The following is a 20,149-nucleotide window of genomic DNA, read 5'->3' as shown; positions in this document are numbered from 1 at the left end:
ATAATTATTATATATTTATATGCTCTAGTAAATTAGTACTTATTAGCCTGGGCCTCACTAGAGGTTAAGATACTAATTAATGTGATGGGCTCATCGGAACTACCATGCATATATGTTTATTTAATTACTTATAGTACTTACTACATGCATGTTAAATGTTTTATTTGAGTCGGCCCAACTCATGTCGTCACACTATTCTCAATTTCTAATTACCGGGTTTTTCTTTTGATTAGAAAATAATAGATAGATAGGGAAATGATCTTCCATCTGTCCAGAAGAATGTCTCGGGAACGTCGGTCCGGAAACATTATCCAACACGGCATGCCTCGAAATTAAAGCTAGCTAGTTAGTTCAGAGTTAAGGATCTGCATACACGAAATCTAGTATGAATAGATGACTGAAGAGAAAATCTTTCATACAATCCAGGAATACTTGTATATAAATCAAGGATTTTATCCAAATTCTAATCACAAAAATACACACAAGGACTCTTTCAATACAAGAGCAACACAAATAAAAATATATATTATTTATCAAGCAATAGCAACATCCGAACGACATGCCTTTATCTTTCATCTTGCCTATTCTGAATTCTTTATGTGAGCAATAGAATAGTAACTTCCGACCTACATGCCCTTGATCTATGATCTTAAGGTGACTGTTGTTAGTTATCGCAGATGATAGACACACGAGCGTCGCCAAAATCTCCTCCAAATCTCGAAATTCAAATCAAATTTCGATACATTTGTATGTCCGCCACGCATCCAAATCTCGAAATTCCAATCAAACTTCGAAACAGTTGCATGTCCGGCACGCATTTTTTTTTCTTAGACAAAACAATAAGTAAGGAAGGGGAAAAAGTTAACTTATTGAAGAAAGAAAAACGAACAATTCGAAGAAACAATGTTTGTGCCAATTATTTTATGACACATACATGACTAGCCATTTTCAAAATTCTTAAAAATATACTAGTACTCATTTTATTTTGAAATTCTACAAATTTTATTCTCCGATTCCGAGTAAACCCTACTGGATGTGATTATTAAACAGGTTTGTGTGAACATATATGTTCCCATAGCAAAGCTTTGAATTGATGTTGTCTTGTCTGTCTCCACTCTCCACTGAAAACCCGCCAAAGTCCTATTAACAAGCTTCTCAACTTCTCACGCGTTACACGCATACTAACTGCGAGTGGGATTTAATAACAACTGCCGGCAGGTGCAAACAAAAACTCCATTAGTAACTCTTCCGTAGGTTGTGTTTGTCGGTCTCTCTTTTTCTTCTCCAGTCTTCATCTCAATTCTTCTCACTACACTATTTGCAGAGCTTGATTGCTTCGTCAAGAACTGGTATGCTAATCAAACATGATAAAATTTCTTCTTTATGTAAAAAGTATTGATCTTTGTAAGTGCATGTACTGGGTTTTGGTTCTGATTCGTTATTATTTGTTTAGTTGATGGTTATTGCCCAATCTTGAAGCTTTGTGAATTCTGTCGGTACTCTGTAGCAACCCTGAATCAGGGACTTCATGTCTTCAAATTTATATTCGGTAGAAATAGAGACTATGATCATTTTGGGGTGTTTTTAATTTGAAGCGTATATGTATATTACTTGTGTTCTTCTCAAGGCATAAAATTTGCTTAGGTAAATAAGGGCTTTTTGATATATCGGAATCGTAAAGAGTTTGAAGCAGAGTCATCTTTCAGTCAGAAAAAACCTTCCTTGCATTCATTGTTTAACTTTCTCCATTTCCTAACAGTACGACTTTTAGAATTTTTATGTTTGAACTTATCATTCACCTCGTCTTATGGTTGTTGCTTTATTCAATTTTCACTTAGTGGTATGCACAAGTTGAGTTAGATTCCATGTCTATTCATAGAACGAGATGGCTGCTTAATTGCATAGGATGACATAAGTTATTTCACTAGTTACTTGGGGGATGCTTAATATATCATTGTATTTCAAATTTTCAGGCAATATTTTATTTGATTGTAAATTTTACATTTGAGGTGAATGGTTACATTGTGATAGATGTTATAAGGTTCCTATAGTTTTGGGTATTCGAGGGGATAGATATTAGATGGGGGACCGCTATGGATAATGTAGCTCTGGATAGAGAATGATGTAGCAGGATGATATTTCTCTTATCTTGCCAATCCTCGTCTTTTTTTATAGTATGCATAAAATAAATCACCCTCTTAATAGTTATGCAGCTTAAATTAAATGTGCAGGCAAATTCTTGCGTGACACACTATGTACCCTGGTGGGTTCATTGCTGAAGTTACAAATTTGTCCCCTGAAGCAACAGAGAAGGATCTTTACGATTTTTTTAGTCATTGTGGTGCAGTCGAGCATATTGAAATAGTCAGGTAGAATAGAGTGTTTTAATTTTATCTATCTGAGACAGATTTTCTAGGTGTCAGTCAGTCAGTCAGATTAACTTGGTTTCTTTTTGAAAAGCAGGTCGGGTGAATATGCTTCCAGTGCATATGTGACTTTCAGAGATTGTTATGCTTTGGAAACTGCTGTTCTGCTAAGTGTAAGTTTCTTTCAAAAAAACTGCAAGCTTATTGATGAGACATTTTTTGTAGGGTAATGTGGGTGTAAACACTTTCCTTCTTCCCTTTTATTGTATGAATTTATTGACATTTTTTATTATCCATTTCGTGGTTGTGAGATACACATTGTTCTCCGTGGATGCACTAATCAGTTTGAATGAGACTTCACATTTGTGACCCTATTAAGTATTTTAGCATAAGAGTTTCTATGTCACTGCTTGTCTTGAGGAGAGTCCTTAAACTATTTTCCAGTTTGATGATTAAGAGGTCCTCGTTTGATCCAGAATGAATCTGTAGCATATTTTAACCATCACAATGAGCATTTAGTTTTTGAAGAATATTAATGTTTCATGATTTATGTCCAAAATAATATGATCTCAGTAATGTCGTCCTAATGTATCATCTCTTGTATATCTTATCGAGAACTATGTATGAAGACTGTAAGTAAAGACGGAGTAGTCATTTAAATCCTGTTAAATTGGAATTTCATTGGATTTTAATTCCGTTACAATTGATATTTGATTTACAGGTGATTTACTCATGTATTCCTGATTATTTTGGTATTTCAGGGAGCTCAAATTGTGGATCAACAAGTTTGCATAGCATATTGGGGGACAACATATGTAGACGAATCCGACAGCCATACCTCAACAGTACTCTCTTGCCACCTCTCCGTGAATTTTTAAAAAAACGCGCTACAAATACATGTCAATTTTTACATACATTTTGTATAGGCAAAGTGACATTTTTTTTTTTTTTGAAACGGGGTAAGATATCGTTTTCTCTGATGAATATCTTCTTAAACTTAGTTATTCTACATATCGTGTTTGTAGGTCTTTCACACTGAAAAATTTGCATCCACTCCCGGCGAAGCCGTCACCATAGCACAACAAGTTGTGAAAACAATGGTCGCTAAAGGCTACGTTTTGGGGAAAGATGCACTTTTCAAAGCCAAAGCATTTGACGAGTCACACCAAATGTCATCCAGTGCAGCAGCCAAGTTTGCGGAACTAAGCAAAAGAATTGGTCTAACCGACACAATTCAGTCTAGCATGGATACTGTAAGATCTGTTGATGGGAAATATGGTGTTTCGGATTTCACCAAGTCGGCTGTACTAGTCACGGGCACGGCTGCTGTAGCTGCCGCGAAAGTTACAGGGAAAACTGCAGCGGCCGCCGCTAATGTTGTGGTGAACAGTAGCTATTTTGGGAAGGGAGCTCTATGGGTGTCCGATGTTCTCCACCGTGCTGCTAAAGCTGCGGCTGACATGGGCAGCCATGCTACGAAATGAGGAAGGACAGTGTCAATATGTTACTTCTTTCGCAAGGTAAATAAGGACAGAGTATATTTGTGAAAAACACTTTAACGGGAAACCAAAAAATTTGGTTTTTAAGAAATGGGAAATAATGGGCATGGTGTTACCTAGTTTTGTAAGTTACTGGTTCAATATTACAGACAAAAAAATTGGGTTTTAAGAAATGAGAAACCGAATTTTTTTTTTTTTGTTGGAAAACATTATATAGTTTGGTGCCATTTTGGTGTCCATTAGTACCTGACCAGACTCCTTTTTCAAAGCCATTATTCCATTCCATTCATTGCCTTATACTCCCTCCTTGCCTTGTACTCCCATCATGCTTTTTAGGCTTTTGATTGTCTTAAATAGATTATTTTTATTTTTAATTTAAATTAAAATATGTTTAAATTTTCATTTTACCTTACTTTTTATATCAATAGTTTATGTATTGAGAGACGGAGAGAATAATATACTCTCAGTCTCAGACGCTCAAACTCTACACAACGTATTAAAAGTCGTCAAACATAAGAGCAATCTGAATGGATTTGGTGATATCATGACTCAAACTTCCTTTTCAGAGACTCGTCGTGTGAATCTATAAGTCGAATTTGAATAATATCGTTGAATTTCTCTTTGGTAAGCCTTTTTTTGTCGAGTCAGAATAAACTTTTTTGAACGGTTGAGGATTCTTAATTTACTTTCTTCAACCTAGTTGTTGCGTCTATCAAAATCTTCAATAAATTAAGTTAAGACTATCTAACAACAATTAAGAATACAAGTAGAAGCTACCATCACCAGTACAACTTAACACCACCTATTTATTATATGAAGCAGAGAGGGACAAATTGAACTCTACGAAATCTGCACCTACCCGATAAAACATCAAGAGTTTCGCAACGGTTGCGAAAATGGGAGGCCGATTTGGAAGGCGAGAAGAGTACAAGTTGTTAATACATCTCGTCCTCTACTTCGGAGTTACATCTCTGCACTATTCAACCATAAAAACTTACTACATGTCATATTTGGATAGATATGCATTAACATTGGTAGAAGAGGAAGAATAATACAAGCTTCTCTTTCTATTATGAACCATGACATGGAATTGGGAAGATACCTGTCTAGAGTACAAAATCAGTTATCTGTTTGTGTATTGTAATACAGTATTCATATGAAATTTCTCTTCAAAACATACAAAACTTCTATGTACAACAAACAACAAGCCAACTCCCAAAATTTAAGACCAAACTACCAGCAAGACCAAAAAAAGGGGGCCAATGTAATCTATTGACAACAAATTGGGCATCGTATTAACCCGTTCTCGTTGCATTCCAAGCACCGTTGAAAACCGACTTCATAATCTTTTTCACTTCCTTGTTGTTCGTCGTCGTCTTCGTCGTATTCACAGTACACTTTACAACTCCCAGAACAAGTCTCGCAAGGCACAAATCTAATATCCCCACAAGCCTCACACACTCCTGCAATATTACATTTATCATGGAAACTTGTTCTGCACGGTTCAAGAAGCTTCTCAAGTTGTGCTTCCTCGTGCATTCTCCTTATCTCTTCAGCTCCACCAATGTATTCCTTCCCTAAGAAAACCTTAGGCAATGATCCTCCATTTTTAAACTCATCTCCCAATAGCTTCTTCAGCTCCTCCTTAAAACCAGAATGCATCGACACATCTCTCTCGTCGACTTGAACCCCAAGAGATTTTAGTATCACCCTCACGTGACAGCAGTCCTCGTATGTTTTCCTTACCCCTCTAAGACTAGTGAAATAAACCACCACCTTATTGTCTTCTTTCCCACATTTCACCTTCATCGGTTCATTATCTGCCTTAGACGGCGGCTGCTCACCACCGTCTAATGCTCCGAACTGAAATTGAGTTTCAGAAGGTAAATCCTCGAGTGATTTCCCAAACATGGCGATAATCTCCGGATCGAATTCGATCGATTTTACTCTTGGATCACCATCTGCTTCAACTTGTTGTAACCACATTGGCTGAGCTGGCTGATTATTATTATTACTCTCTTCTTGAAACCTTGATTTTGGCCTATCTAACGAAACAACATTATCCGCTAATATTGGATAATCTCTGACAACATCAAATGAGAAGCTACGAACACGAATCGGGGAACGATTAAGAGGACTGATATCTTCAAGACCTTCCATCATTTCCCATGTATTGATATTCTCAGGTTCGCCAGGAGGAGTCATAGTTGGCGTCTTGGGGACAATTTTGGAAATCTTCTCTTCAATCATATTAGACCAAGTCTTAGCTTCAATCAGGCCGACTGAAAACTTCTTCTTTTTCGAGTCTTCTTCCTCCTCCATATCGTCTTTGCCATGCAAGTGGTTATAATTATGATTATTATTATCACTGTCAATAGAAATGTGGATGTTACTTGGATTTGAAGAATCAAGCTTCATCGATCCTAATGTGGATGACGTCAGCGCAACCACATGATAGCTGTCGCTTTTGGCCTGAGCTGGGTGGTGGACGTGCATCGAGTAGCTGCGCGGCACCGGAGAGTAAGCAGAATTGCAGTGCCGGCATCGTTTTTGTTTCGAGCCAGCACAACCCATATCTCAAAATTCACGAATCAAACAATTGAGGGTTGTATTTGTATAAGAATAGCAAAAAGATATGATTTTTTCATCTGGGTATTAGAGATTGGATGAGGAACATTCCAGAGCAGGATTACGAATTCTATGTTGGGTTTTGGTGCATAATCGATGACATTGAAAAACGAAAGGAACAAACTTTCAGGAGAATGAAATCAATAAAATAAACATCGAATTAATCAAAATGAAAGAAAAAAAAACCAATTCAGCAAAACATCGACGGACAGAGGATTCAGATTAACACATTATTATAATGAATTGATTTTAATGAAACAGAGGAAGCCAAATAAACCTGAAAGTACTGATCTTCACCAAATAATTACCTTGGAAGTTGGGGGTTCAATTTAATGCCCCAACTTTTCACGGGGAAAACGACAACGAAGAAGGAGCGTAATAAGCCCGTGAAATGATTTCGAATAAATTTTAGAATATGGGAAAATTGATTGGCGGAGGAAATGAAATTTTCTGGGAAAAAAGAAATAAGAATGGTGTCAAAAGTCGAAGAACTAGGATTCAAAAGTCAAAAAAGTCATATTTTCTCTCTCTAAAGTTTTAGAGAGAGAAAAGAGAATGGCTTGAAAATTATGGGAAGGCGTGGGGAAATCACAATATAATTATCCAAATAATAAACAGATTATACTAGATTGTTAGGGTTTTTTTTTTTGAATACGACTGCTCTTATTGGAATATATATTATCAAAAAACATTATTGGAATATACACATATTTATTATCATGCATATATATTTTTTTTTTGAAATTTGAATAAAAAATATGAAACGGTAAGAAATGAACATTGAACACCATATATAAGTAATTATATATTTTAATAAAGTCTTAATTAGTTTCGTCATCCTAATTTATTCATATAACTTTTTTTTGCTTGCAATTCTTATGAAAAAATCATCAACCAATTAAAAGTTGAACGGATTTAAATAGTTTTTAGGAACAATATTGTGTTTAAAATAAGAATAAAATAAAAATTAACTTTAATTTAATTTAAAATATGCTTTATACCATAAATATTTTTTCATGAATAATAATATTATAATTTTACAATATTGAAAATGTATCTTTGTTGTATTTAAGTACTAAGTACTATGTAACCTCAAAAAAAAAACAAAAAAAACTAAGTACTATGTGGAGGTTGGATTGAATATAGACTTTTTTGTTTTCTAATACTTGTAAGGAAGCTCCGAAGCTGCGAGAAAATTAAAAGAAAGGATTTGATTTGAAATAATTTTCGTTTGTTTCTCATTTTTTTATTTCCTAAAAATACTTTAATTAATTAATTATGGAAAAGAGGGTTGCGGGAATTATTGCAAGAATGGCTCGCCACGAAGGACTGTCCATTTGGACACATCTCAGAGTGGCCGCTCGTGTTTGACTGTTGTCGGCTGAATTGACCAAGGACGGCTTGACGTCATGACGTGTACCTTCTTCAATCGTATTTAATTGCAATAACGTATCCTTTAACTTTCTTCAAATTGTCAATTTGACCCCTATTTCGTTGTCACAACGTCTTCTTTCCCTAATCCAAAATCCCGAAACAATGTAAAATTATATATGTCAAGTGTGATACTGCATGGACAAAACATGGATGTGCATCAGTGCATGGGGATTGGTTTTTAGAACTTAGTAATAAATTAATTAATCAAAGCCACGTGGAACCACGTGGACTTGTTATTTGCATTTTGCAATTGCCCACCTTTTTATGAATTTTATGACTTGTGTACGTATATATACTGCATATATACTAATGTCTATAAAGATTATTTTGACCAAAATTTAATTATGTCATATCGTACGTAATCTATTATCATCCGTATATGTTATAATTGGGACCATATATAGAACAATTGCATTCATATTTTACTTATGAAAAGTTTAACACAAGGTTAAACATTCACAGCATGAAGCAGCATTGCTAGCGCTATTGTTGGTGAAGTCAAGCAAGATTCTGAAATTCAGGCTCTCCATCATGGTAACATGTCCTTCACAAATTTCAATTTATGAAAAATTAACTAGCATGATGATAATATATGTGCAAGTAATTATCACATATAACTTCAATTGCATTTCGTTGATTACGTACCAACCTTATGAATATTTCTATTTTACAACTATATATTCGAAATTAAATAACCCAGAAATAAATGAACTGTAATGTTTCATTCTCAGCCATGAAAGATGATAATTCCAAGGACAAGGAGCCTAGCAAGAGGGGATTGGCTAACAACAGCAACTAAATTTGAGTTCGATTTAAAAAGACTTTATAAGTACTATTCCCTCAGTCTACTAATTATACATTTTTTTAACTTTTTTTCATACATTAAAATGAGATGTATTCAATCATTAATATTAGTGAATATATATTTTTTTTTTTCGAATATATCTAGAGAAATTATTAGGAGACGGATGGAGTATTTTATTTTCGTATTGTGCTCCTTCCTTGAGACTAGTTTGTTTAATTAGCAATTGTAAGTTTTCTACTTCGCTTGTTTTTGATTTTTCTCCTTTAGTTTGAGTTATATTTTGAAAGCAATTGGTTCTCTATCTTATTCATTATTGACATACAAGTGGATTTCGAGCAAGGAAATTCATAAAGATTTGGAGAAATTAGACCCGACCGTTTGTCGGTTTCAGTCTGGCTTGGATACGGTTTGTGGCGTGTGAAACTGACCATGAACCGGTTCTTGAGTTAGCTAGGTGCAAGTTGGGTTGGGTCAAGGAACATAAATCAGGTCTGGGGCAGTTATAGGTTTAATAGTTTTACTTGCACTACTCCAACTTTAATAGTGTGATAATAAATAATAATTGTTATCTTCCTAAATATATTAATGAGAAATGTATAAATAATTTTGTATCAAAAATCAGGTCAACTTGCATTTGAGTTTATACATCTATGAAAAGTAAAAAAGCAATACTCAGTGTAAGTGAGTTTTAAGCATTTGAGTTTTAAGCGGTTACGCAATCTTAAGCAATACTCTATATGAAAAGAGGTTTTTACATTGTACTCTCCCGTCCACTCCAAATATCGTATAATAAAACTTACAAATTTTAAAAAAATAATTAATAAAAAAAGACTTTTACATTGTATTCCTTTCGATACACTTCACTTCAAATATCGCATAATGAAACTTGTGAATCTAAAAAAAGAAGTATAAAAAAATACATGTATGTTCATTATTTATTATCCAAAAATAAAAAAAAAAATTATTCAAAAAAAATTATTTATTAAAATAAATACTAAAATAAGTATGAAAAAATAGATCAAATATGAATGAATTTCATAAAACGACACTTCAAGATGATCAAAACAAATTTTTATTACACGACAGTTAAAGTGGACCGAAAAGACTATTATGCTAGAATTAAACTGCAGTTTTAAGATGAAATTCTGCTTTCTCTAATGTTTTTTTTTTTTTTTTGATAAGATTATATGAGGAAAAACCTCAGTTACAAAAGGGTGCAATAATGTACCAAAAAACAGAGCAATGACAGAAAAGAAAGAACACGTAATTACAACATGAGATGGACACATGCTTTTCAGATGAATAAAATGATAGGGTAGCCTATCTTTGCAGCAACACCCAATGAAAATGGAATTATTTTTACACATATATAAATACAGTTTTATAGTTTGTGTATATTTTACCATTGATTTATTTTATTTGTTCGATAAACATCTCATAACAGCTAAGAAATTTGTAAGATCCAACTGTAAATATTTATTAGCACAAGAAAAAAATATATATAAATAATGTATCGAAAGAACTCGTGTAGGAGACATAAAAAAGGGAAACAAAAAATGATCGAAACTAAGAATATAACCTAAGAAAAAACACAAAAATGGCTTTAAGTGTTTGTATCTTTGACAAACAATTCTCGGGGAAAATAACTTTCGAAAAGAAATCCAAAATATTATTTGTCTTTCTATGTAATTTTTGGTGTATATTTACAGAGATAGTATAGGGTACAATGTAATTCGTCAATCCATAAAAAAAAAAAAAAGATGTAATTTGTCAAAATAAAAATGATAAGTTTATAAAAGATTATTGATTGCCACATCGAATGAATAATGTGAAGTGGCATATCTTCATTGGTCAACGTTCTTTTATATGACGTAGATAAAATTTATACTTTTATAATAATTAATCGAAAATATATTTGCCATCTATGTAAGAAAGTAAAAAATCTTGTGGCGTTTAGAGATTAAGGTTTAGGGCTGATCATTTTTTATTGAGTTCGCCGTCGGAAGAGTTGTTGACCATCTCTTTTCTAGATTTCTTAATATTTCAAAAATGGAGGGGGGGCAATGATCTGGAGTATTTGATGGATAGGCTGATGAAGGCTAAAGAGAATGTAAGCAAGATTAGGATGGATGTTAAGAAAATGGAGATATCTCTATTGTTGGGTCAAATCATGAATCAATCGAAAAGCATTGAAGAGGTTGAAGACAATGAGATTCGTGGCCTGCTGTGGCTACTAGATGGTATGTTCAAGGATATTGCTGAGAGGATATATTCCGAGGATAAGCTAGACAAAGTCACCGAAGAAATCGGTGATCCAGCTGATGCGTTCTACGATCCATCGTTTATTGGTATCATGGAAAAGTATAATGTAGCTGCAGTTACTATATTTCTGTACACTCCCCTACATCGAAATACTTTCATTTTTTAAGTTGGATTTTTTTAATCAAAATTCACGATTTTTTGACGAGTTTTAAGGTTGAAAAAGAAAAGAAAAAATCATTTCCTACTATACCCATAAAAAATGAAATATTGCATCCGTCTTGTATTATAGGTTAATCTCTTATTAACCTCATCTTTCCCTCATTTTAATTAACACACATTTCATTCTATTTGAAAATCTAATTTAATAAGAGATTAACCTATAATACAAGACAAACTCATCCAAATAATTTTCTAGCATAAATAATTTCGTTAAAGTTTGGTTGATCACCGATTTTTTTCAAAGATAATATATATTTGTTGCTGGTGTATACTGCGTGTTTAGAAAGATTATCTTTATCGAAACAAAATTTATGTCATAGAATCCGTAATCTATATATTCCAAACAAATATAGTTAAAATACTAAGTATATTGATAGGGATGGGTATGTTCAAATTGGGACCTTATATAGAGTACTTGTATATATATTGTACTAATGAGAAGTTTAACACACGATTAAACATTCACAGCAGGAAGCATCGTTCCTAGCGCTAATGTTGGTGAAGTCATGAAGCAAGACTCTGGAATTCAGGCTCCTCATCATGGTAACATGCATGTCCTTTACGAATTCTATTTATGAAAAATCAAAAGTAAACGAATCGTAATTTTTCATTTTCAGCCATGTAAGATGATGATTACTCAAAGGATAAAGATCCATCAACAGGGAAGTGGTTCTACCAAGAATCAGAAGGCAAAATTTCCCAGATGCGAGACCAACTAAATGAGTTTCGAAAGTACTCCTCGAAACTCTAAGAACTCCGCTAAGTCGGAGTTTGATTTAAAAAGGCTTTATTAGTACTGTTTTCTTTTCTTTTCGTATTGTGTTATGTTATTTCCTTGGGACTATAGTTTGTTTAATTAGCATTTGTGCTATCTTGTCTGCTCTAGTTTTTCACTTCCATTGCTTTTGTTTTTGTTCGACTCTCAGGATGGTTAAAAGCTGTTGTTGATTCCTTTATTTTGAAATTTTAGTCGACACTACTCCAACTTTAATAATGTGATAATAAATAGTTCTCCTTCCGTCCTTAATTAAATGTCATATCTTTTATGTAAATTGTATTAAAAAGACGATACTTAATTAGCTAGGGACGGAGGTAGTAATTGTTATCTTCCTAAAATGTTTTTTACTTTAGAATGTAAGGCTCTACGTTGTACGAAGATTTTAGAATGTAAGTGAAAAAGCCTAACTTCGAAATAAAATTGAAAGAGCCCAACAAATATTTATTTTAAAATTATATAATTAAAGATGTATCTATGCGTGTGAGTGCACAAACTTAAGTAAATATGTCAACAAAATTAACAATTCATTCGAAAGCGATATTTTTATCGAATGAATAATGTTTCTACGAAGAAAAGTTGTTTTATTCTAACAATCCTAAATCGACAAAAACTTATAGAAAAAAGTTATTATAATTACGTGTACAAAGATACAATGACACGACTAATTAGATTGAAGATAGAGGAGTTGAATTTCAAAAAAGAAGATAGTAGAGAGATGGTGACTTTCAAAAAGAATATTTTTGTTGTGTGTTTTGATATCGCTTTTCTTCAATTTGTTCTAAATCTCTTTGGAATAATTGTTTACATCCGCAAGATTTTGAATTTTAGGAATTTGTGATCACACAAAAATAATCCGTGAAATCTTCTTCGAGAATGAATATGGGATACACTTCTCAAGATGTCCCGTCCAATACACGTAGAGAGCACTTCAGCATTGATCAAAGATGGATAAGATAACACGATCTTATGACCTTATAATGATTTAAAACATCAAATTCTTCCTTGGGAGACTACATTTAGAGGTTCAACAAAATTTAATAGTAGGATGCATCTTTTTTTTTTTTTTTTTTTTTTTGAAGATATGGGCTTCATCTGATAAATATTTTTCTGCATTACGCTTCTTTTCAATTAAGCCCATAGATTCTCCAGAAAGAAGAAATAAAAGCCCATTTCTAAGAGCCCATAAAAGCCCATTTCCATAAGCAAATATTCACTAACCTCGCTATCTCCACAACCAAACATCCAAAATCTTAAATTTCACAACCCAAACAACCCTTCGTTCTCTTACATTTGCTCTTCACCGCCACCGTTGCTGCTTGGAATAAATTCAACTTAAGTTGTACAATTTCTCTCCGTTGTACGCCAAAAAGCTTCCTCGAAAAGTTAAATAATTAATTATTATATTTAAATTAATTAATAAAAAAAACGACGACGTTATCAGCCAACCAGAACTTGCCAGATCAGCAAAATACAAAATAAACTCTCTCTCTCCTTCAAACTGTCTCTATCTCTCTCTTCACTCAAAACATAGACATATGTTTTTTTTTTTGTTTTTCGACAACATTTTACAGTGTCGTCGTCTCTGTATTCCCTATCAAAACACACAACAACAACACAACCTGGGTTATTTTGTAGCTTGTTTGATTTTATTGGGCCTCGCGCGTCGCCTTTGATGCACACATTCATTCATTACAACACTGAGTCAGCTCAGTGAGTGAGTTTGCAAGCGAGTTAGCGACCGAGCGAGCATGGTGTTTGTTTGGTTTTTTCTTCTTCATGTGAGTTTTGTCAGCTTTTGTAACAAACAACGCAACAGACAATTTGGATTGTTGCACATTTCCACTTTGAATCGATCACTTTTTTAGGGATTTCATTTACATTTCCGTCTTCCTCTTAAATTTTTTCTTCTCACACATTTCCCCAGGTTGTTTTTGTTGCCATTCGCTCTGCCTCCTTTGCATGTTTCCGTTTTTGATTCGGGTCGGGTCATGACCCATCTTAACGATGGGTTTTGCCATTACATCTGTCCATTGGGTTTTGCATGTAACTCTGACATAAATGTTTTTCAAATTTCAAAGTGTCTTCTTCTGTGGCCGTTTTTTTGGCTTTCTTGTATTGATTTCTCAGTATTGGTTGGTTTAATTGGGGTTAGAAGAGAGTTAAAGGACAGCACTGTGCTATATATATGAGATAAGAGTCCGAGACGTTTTTCATTTAACTTTTGGGGTCTAAGCTAGCTGGAATGGTATTAGGTCCTACTGATGATGTTCAGTTTGGGGCTTGGGATGTGAGCAAATCAAAGTCAAGGAAGAAGAAACACACTAAAGCCAAACAACTGACTGGTTGCTGGGTTAAATTTAGGCTCATGGGAAGCTGCATTTCTTCGAGTTCAAGGTCCAAAAAATATGTCAAACAGGATGGTAAGATTTCTTCATTCTTTCGAAATTGATGCTCTAGCTGTTTTTGATTTCGAATGATTGTCATTGCTCTATCATGTTAACTTTATGATCATGAAGCTGCTTCTGTGTGTATCTGTTTGTTGGAGCATTTAAATGATTTGATTTTTATTCTATGGCTGGGCTGGGAATGTACATGCTATGTGGGATGATTTATTCTTGCTGCCTGATTGTCTTATTTTCCAGTTTCTTATGTTCTGTATTCATTCATTTGTGCGTATCTGACTGATTCCAGAACCACTATTGTGTTTTCTTACACCCTCATTGAAAAAAAAGCTGCTTCATACTTATTATTTATAATTGATACACCTTCTGTAGTGTAATAATGATTGTCAATTTTGGCTACTTATTGTTATCTTGTTCATAATTTTCTGGTTCTCATGAGTCCGTTAAGTCGTTGATTAGTTATTTGAGTTTGTCGCGACTCGCAACAGTATTCAAGCGCATACCTTTCTTTGAAGGGGATCCCCGATTTAGTAAAATGATTAATTGGTTAATCTGCATCCGCCATAGAAGGAACCTTTTTTGACGTTACTTGTTTTGTCGTATGTTGGCCAACAAACGGTCACTGGCCTACATGCTCTACACACTGAGGGTGATTGTAAATTTTGTTTACTTTTTCTTATTTTGTTCATAATTTTCTGATTCTCATGAGACCGTTAAGTCGTTGATTAGTTATTCGTGTTTGTCGCGACTCGTAACAGTATTGAGGCCCATACCCTTCTCTGAAGGTTCTCCCTATTTTAATAAAATGTTGACTTGGTTTCTGTGTACTGGCCATAGAAAGAGCCTCTCTTGACGTTCCCTATTTTGTCGTATATTGGCCGACAAACGGTCACTGGCGTACATGCTCTACATACTGAGGGTGATTGTCAATTTTGGTTACATTGTTCATAATTTTTTTATTCTCATGAGACCGTTAAGTCGTTGATTAGTTATTTGTGTTTGTCGCGATTCGCAACAGTACCCCTTTTTAGTAAAATGATTACTAGGTTTACTGTATCGGCCACAGAAAGAACCTAGACGTTACCTGTTTTGTCGTATATCGGCCGACAAACCGTACGTCACTGGCCTACATGCTCCACACACTGAGGGTGATAGTCAATTTTTGTTACCTTGTTCATAATTTTCTGATTCTCATGAGACCGTCAAGTCGTTGATTAGTTACTCGTGTTTGTCGCGACTAGCTACAGTATTCATGCATGTACCATTCTCTGAAGGGTCTCCCCATTTTAGTAAAATGTTTACCTGATTTCTGTGTACCAGCCATAGAAAGACCCTTTCTTGACGTTTCCTGCTTTGTCGTTTATTGCCGACAAACAGTCACTGGTCTACGTGCTATACACGGTATCTTTGATAGATTAACATGATTCCGTTAGCTTTACTTGCTGTTTGTTGCGTATTATGTTCAGCCTCTAAAATGTCATACTGGGAATTTTAGTGGATTAAAGTTAAAGTTCAAATAGTTGGATGTAAAAAGGTTATAGGTTTATATGGCAATCGGATGCTTTTCTAGAGCCTAAGTTCAATATGTGTTGGTGGCCTGTTTAATTAAATTCTTGGAATTTTTGTAAGTTGATCTGTGATATTCAGTGCCGTGTTACTGAAATGTAAATCCTGTTTATCTAGTTTTGGTCCATTTGTGAGTTTCGTTGCAAAGGATCCTTACAATGATCATGTCCCTGTGTAGATTTTCAAACATGTTTGTATCTAGTTAAAATAAATAGTTTTGTCAATTGCTTAGAACAGATATTGAATTTGATTTCTCTTTATGTATGTGAAGCAAGGAAAAGTAATTCTATGGTCGGTACCAGCCGATATCAGCCCCATATTCCAGTCGTATCCTCTTCGACCACCACCACCACTACTAGTACTGCTGCAAGTACTTCATCCACCCCAAATATTGGCGAAGAAATGAGGATCCCATCTCAACTTCGAAATTTCTCCTTCAATGAGCTTAAGCAAGTTACCCGAAACTTTACGCCGGAAAGTCTTCTTGGAGAGGGCGGTTTCGGTCGTGTATTCAAAGGTTGGATCAGCGAGACCGGAACTTCTTCTGCAAAACCTGGGGCAGGTCTTGCTGTTGCTGTGAAGACCCTCAATCCTGAAGGACTTCAGGGTCACAGAGAATGGCTTGTATGAATTCCTTGTATTGTTTTTCCCTTTTCTCCTCCTAATATTTTTGGATGTCTGAAAGAGAATTTTGCATTTACCTAACATCACAGGCTGAAGTCAATTATCTTGGTGACCTCCGCCATCATAATCTGGTCAAGTTGATTGGATATTGCATCGAGGACGATCAAAGGCTACTTGTTTATGAGTTTATGCCTCGTGGAAGCTTGGAGAATCACCTATTTAGAAGTATGTTATTCCAACCCCCTTTTTTTTTCCTACTAGAAATCGACTAAGCTGTCGAGTTGGTCTGTCTGAAAATTATTCCGATTTCCTCTTCCGGTCTCTTTTGAAATGACTCTGTAAATTGGCTTACTGTGGAAAGACATGCATGTTCTGTTGATAGTATACATGGCTTGATTATGCAACTTGCAGGGTCTCTGCCACTTCCCTGGCCCACAAGAATGAAAATTGCACTGGGTGCTGCAAAGGGACTTGCTTTTCTTCATACAGAAGCTGATAGGCCGGTCATCTATCGTGATTTCAAAACTTCCAACATTCTACTAGATGCGGTATGTTACTGACATCTGCAAGAACATACATTTTCTGTAGTTTCAAAATTTTAATAAAATTTTTCTCCAGGAATACAATGCCAAGCTTTCAGACTTTGGTCTTGCAAAAGATGGTCCTGAGGGAGATAAGACTCATGTATCAACTCGTGTAATGGGAACTTACGGTTATGCAGCCCCTGAATACGTGATGACAGGTACGAATGTCGTGAATTTTTGTCTTAGTTACAGTTTACAAATTTTACATATGTAACATGAAATTTGTGTGTTATACCTACCAGGGCATCTTACTGCAAAGAGTGACGTGTACAGCTTTGGGGTCGTTCTACTTGAAATACTGACTGGCCGGAGATCCATGGACAAGAATCGAGCTAACGGGGAGCATAACCTTGTCGAATGGGCACATCCACAAGTCGGTGACAAACAAAGGTTTTTACGACTGATGGATCCTCGTCTCGAAGGACGCTTCTCGATCAAAGGTGCTCAGAACGCAATGCAGTTGGCTTATCAGTGTCTTAGCCGCGATCCAAAAGCGAGACCTCTGATGACCGAAGTTGTTGAGATTCTAAGGTCTCTGCGTCACTTGAAGGATATGGCGAGCTCTTCCCCATACTTCCAGACCATGCAGCAAGGAGAAAAACGTTCAGGAGGGTTCAGACCAAATAATGGTAGAATGCAGTTACAGAGGAATGGTCAGCCATCCAGGAGTGTGTCAACAGCGAATAATGGTCCGTTATATGCGTCTCCATATCATCATGGTCAGCCTCACAAGTCACCGAGACCTAATGTCGCTAAAGCTTGAACTATGTGCATCCCTCCCTCCTTTGCTCATTTTGTTCCCTTTTCTTTTCTATACTAGTTTAGTGATGTGGGCGAGGGAGCTATAAAAATTGTAAATGAAGCTGTCTTAAGGGTCGAATTTTGTTGTAGAAGGGAAATGTTTTGACAAGGATGCTGTCTTGCTTCATGTTTCTTTAAAGTCATAGGTGAAATGAAAGTCTTGCTTCTCGTTGATAAGTACAGTAGCATATTATTCTCCATTATTTGTTGTCTGGCTAATGTTGCAATCGGAACAATATAGAAAAGTGTGTTGTTCCAAGCAAGGCTCCAACATCTTTCAGCGTATCGGAATTTTTATGTTGTCAACATCGTTTGCTAGGACGTAAAGCTATGACAGATATGCTTCACGTAATTTTATATTAGCACCAATATTGAACATAACACATGCAAGACATCACCTCCCAGTTCGACAAAAGTAGTATCTAACCTGTTGCAGTAACAATGCTAATGCAGGTTTGATTTTCCTTTGATCCGATATTAAATATCGACTATCTACAGCATTGTAATCTAATCTAGTAGGTTCAATTCTCGACAATAAATTCTTGGATTTCTATGCCCGTGTGCCGACCTCCTCCCTGTAGTCTAAGCAGAACTTCATCTCCAATTTTCAGCGAGGTCACCGGAATTGCACTTCTTTGCGTTCCTTCTCCTGAAAAGCATTAGTGGCAATCTTCAAATCTGATCTTATCGAGATGATATGAGTAAAAATAATTTAGAGGGGAGAGAAAAAAAACAAAAGACAATTCTCATTTACCTTCTGAAGAGCAGACAAACCCAACTGTTTCTGCATTTTGCAAAAGCATTCCATATATAGTTTGATCGTCTGAATCTCTCTGCAACAGCATGAATTTTCCCGTTACAATTTTTTTAAGAACTAAACAAGACACTGTTATTTAATTTTCTCAATTGTTTCATGATGACATGTAGAATAGAGAACAAACCTTCTTCGCTTCCACAAGTATAAGTGGTCTGGTCTCAATCTTTACACGGCCGACGATTGCTGTTCGCTGGTGGCCTCTCTGATCAACCACTATAACTTCTTTGCCAGCTTTTAATTCTGATAGGTAGCAAGTTTTTCCCCCTGGAACAGCAATATATGCATGCACTGGCCCCTGCACATTTTTTCAGTAACTTCTTGGGCAAGGAATATTTGTAAGGTATCGAGTAAAATGCTTCTTATCACGTTTTCTAATAAAAATAGTCATTGTAGACCCTACAATGACTATTTTTATTAGAAAATGTGGTAACAAGCGGAAAGAGAGAGAGAGAGACTAACTGCATTGACACGAAAAGGCCTGCTTGCAATATAATTTGACTCTAAACATTCAGAGTGAACAAGAAATAGTCCTCTAGCAAAGGAACCAACCTACAAAAGAAGTGTCATGCAAGTAAACTTTAAACCTCAAATGCAATTTCCTCAGTTGGAGCATCAAAATTACAGCCATGAATGAGATAAGCTGACCAGTATTCCTTCACCAGGCCTCATGAGGCTGCAAAGATCAACACAAACACGATCACCCATTCCAACAACTTGAACTTTTGTTATTACAACTTTGGTCAAGTTCAAAATATTGCTGGCTTCACTCCTTCTGTCAAAATATTCCTGGTAATTTAAATAAGATAAGGACCAATTCTTCACTGCCCAATAATACCAAGCCACCAAATATTAGAAATTTTACCTTTAGCTCAAGAACTGCTTCAACATCTTCAACTTTTAGTACAGTGCCACCCAAACCATGTTCCAATGCCTACACATGCCAAACGTGTCTTACAAATTGATTGACCAATATGATTAATCAGCATGTGTATTTCTTTCCTACCTCAAGTCTAGAAATTCAAGGGATACCTCAAAGAAAATTTGCGCTTCGGAGGCAGTTCTAGAGATGGCAAATACTCTTTTATGACTACCTTGGAATGCAGCAACAATGTTCTCTGCTGGTATGATCTGAGAAATACAAACACGTGGATGAAGTCGGTGAAGACTGAGAATAGAAACTATAACACTGGTTCTACAAAAATATTGGATTCAAATGTGAAAAAATTCGGTTGCGCTATGAAGGGGCCGTATTCAGAAGAAACGAATGTTACAGGGATGCAAATGTTAATCTAGATGTATGAGATATCATATCTCGTTCATATAAGAAATAAGAAAAATATTCAAGAGAAGGCTGGAGTGGCACC

The 20,149-nt window shown here is 35.3% G+C and overlaps 4 protein-coding genes across 4 annotated transcripts; 2 read left to right on the top strand and 2 right to left on the bottom strand.

The window, feature by feature from the left end:
* Window positions 1-2,253: 2,253 nt before the first annotated feature.
* On the top strand, window positions 2,254-3,850 carry LOC139882753 (binding partner of ACD11 1). The gene is made up of 4 exons (XM_071867029.1): window positions 2,254-2,369; window positions 2,464-2,539; window positions 3,128-3,181; window positions 3,392-3,850. The coding sequence occupies exons 1-4, from the start codon at window positions 2,254-2,256 to the stop codon at window positions 3,848-3,850; spliced, it is 705 nt and encodes a 234-aa protein (XP_071723130.1).
* A 1,284-nt stretch (window positions 3,851-5,134) lies between these two features.
* Window positions 5,135-6,439, bottom strand: LOC139882756 (uncharacterized protein At5g39865-like). The gene has a single exon (XM_071867033.1). It carries the CDS (start codon window positions 6,437-6,439, stop codon window positions 5,135-5,137), a length of 1,305 nt encoding a protein of 434 aa, XP_071723134.1.
* A 7,794-nt stretch (window positions 6,440-14,233) lies between these two features.
* Window positions 14,234-17,930, top strand: LOC139882755 (serine/threonine-protein kinase PBL34-like). The gene is made up of 6 exons (XM_071867032.1): window positions 14,234-14,398; window positions 16,197-16,583; window positions 16,673-16,808; window positions 16,995-17,131; window positions 17,202-17,325; window positions 17,410-17,930. The coding sequence occupies exons 1-6, from the start codon at window positions 14,234-14,236 to the stop codon at window positions 17,928-17,930; spliced, it is 1,470 nt and encodes a 489-aa protein (XP_071723133.1).
* Window positions 17,931-18,489: 559 nt separating this feature from the next.
* LOC139882750 (uncharacterized) lies at window positions 18,490-19,950 on the bottom strand (the record flags this gene model as incomplete). Its single annotated transcript, XM_071867026.1, has 7 exons — window positions 18,490-18,617; window positions 18,723-18,801; window positions 18,910-19,080; window positions 19,245-19,334; window positions 19,431-19,571; window positions 19,648-19,716; window positions 19,815-19,950. Coding segments are annotated over 7 exons (814 nt in total), but the record flags the coding sequence as incomplete, so codon positions are not given.
* Window positions 19,951-20,149: the final 199 nt, after the last annotated feature.

This window comes from Rutidosis leptorrhynchoides, unplaced genomic scaffold (genome assembly GCF_046630445.1).
Source record: "Rutidosis leptorrhynchoides isolate AG116_Rl617_1_P2 unplaced genomic scaffold, CSIRO_AGI_Rlap_v1 contig304, whole genome shotgun sequence".
Classification (NCBI taxonomy): Eukaryota; Viridiplantae; Streptophyta; class Magnoliopsida; order Asterales; family Asteraceae; genus Rutidosis; species Rutidosis leptorrhynchoides.
This window is presented reverse-complemented; position numbering and strand designations above follow the sequence as displayed.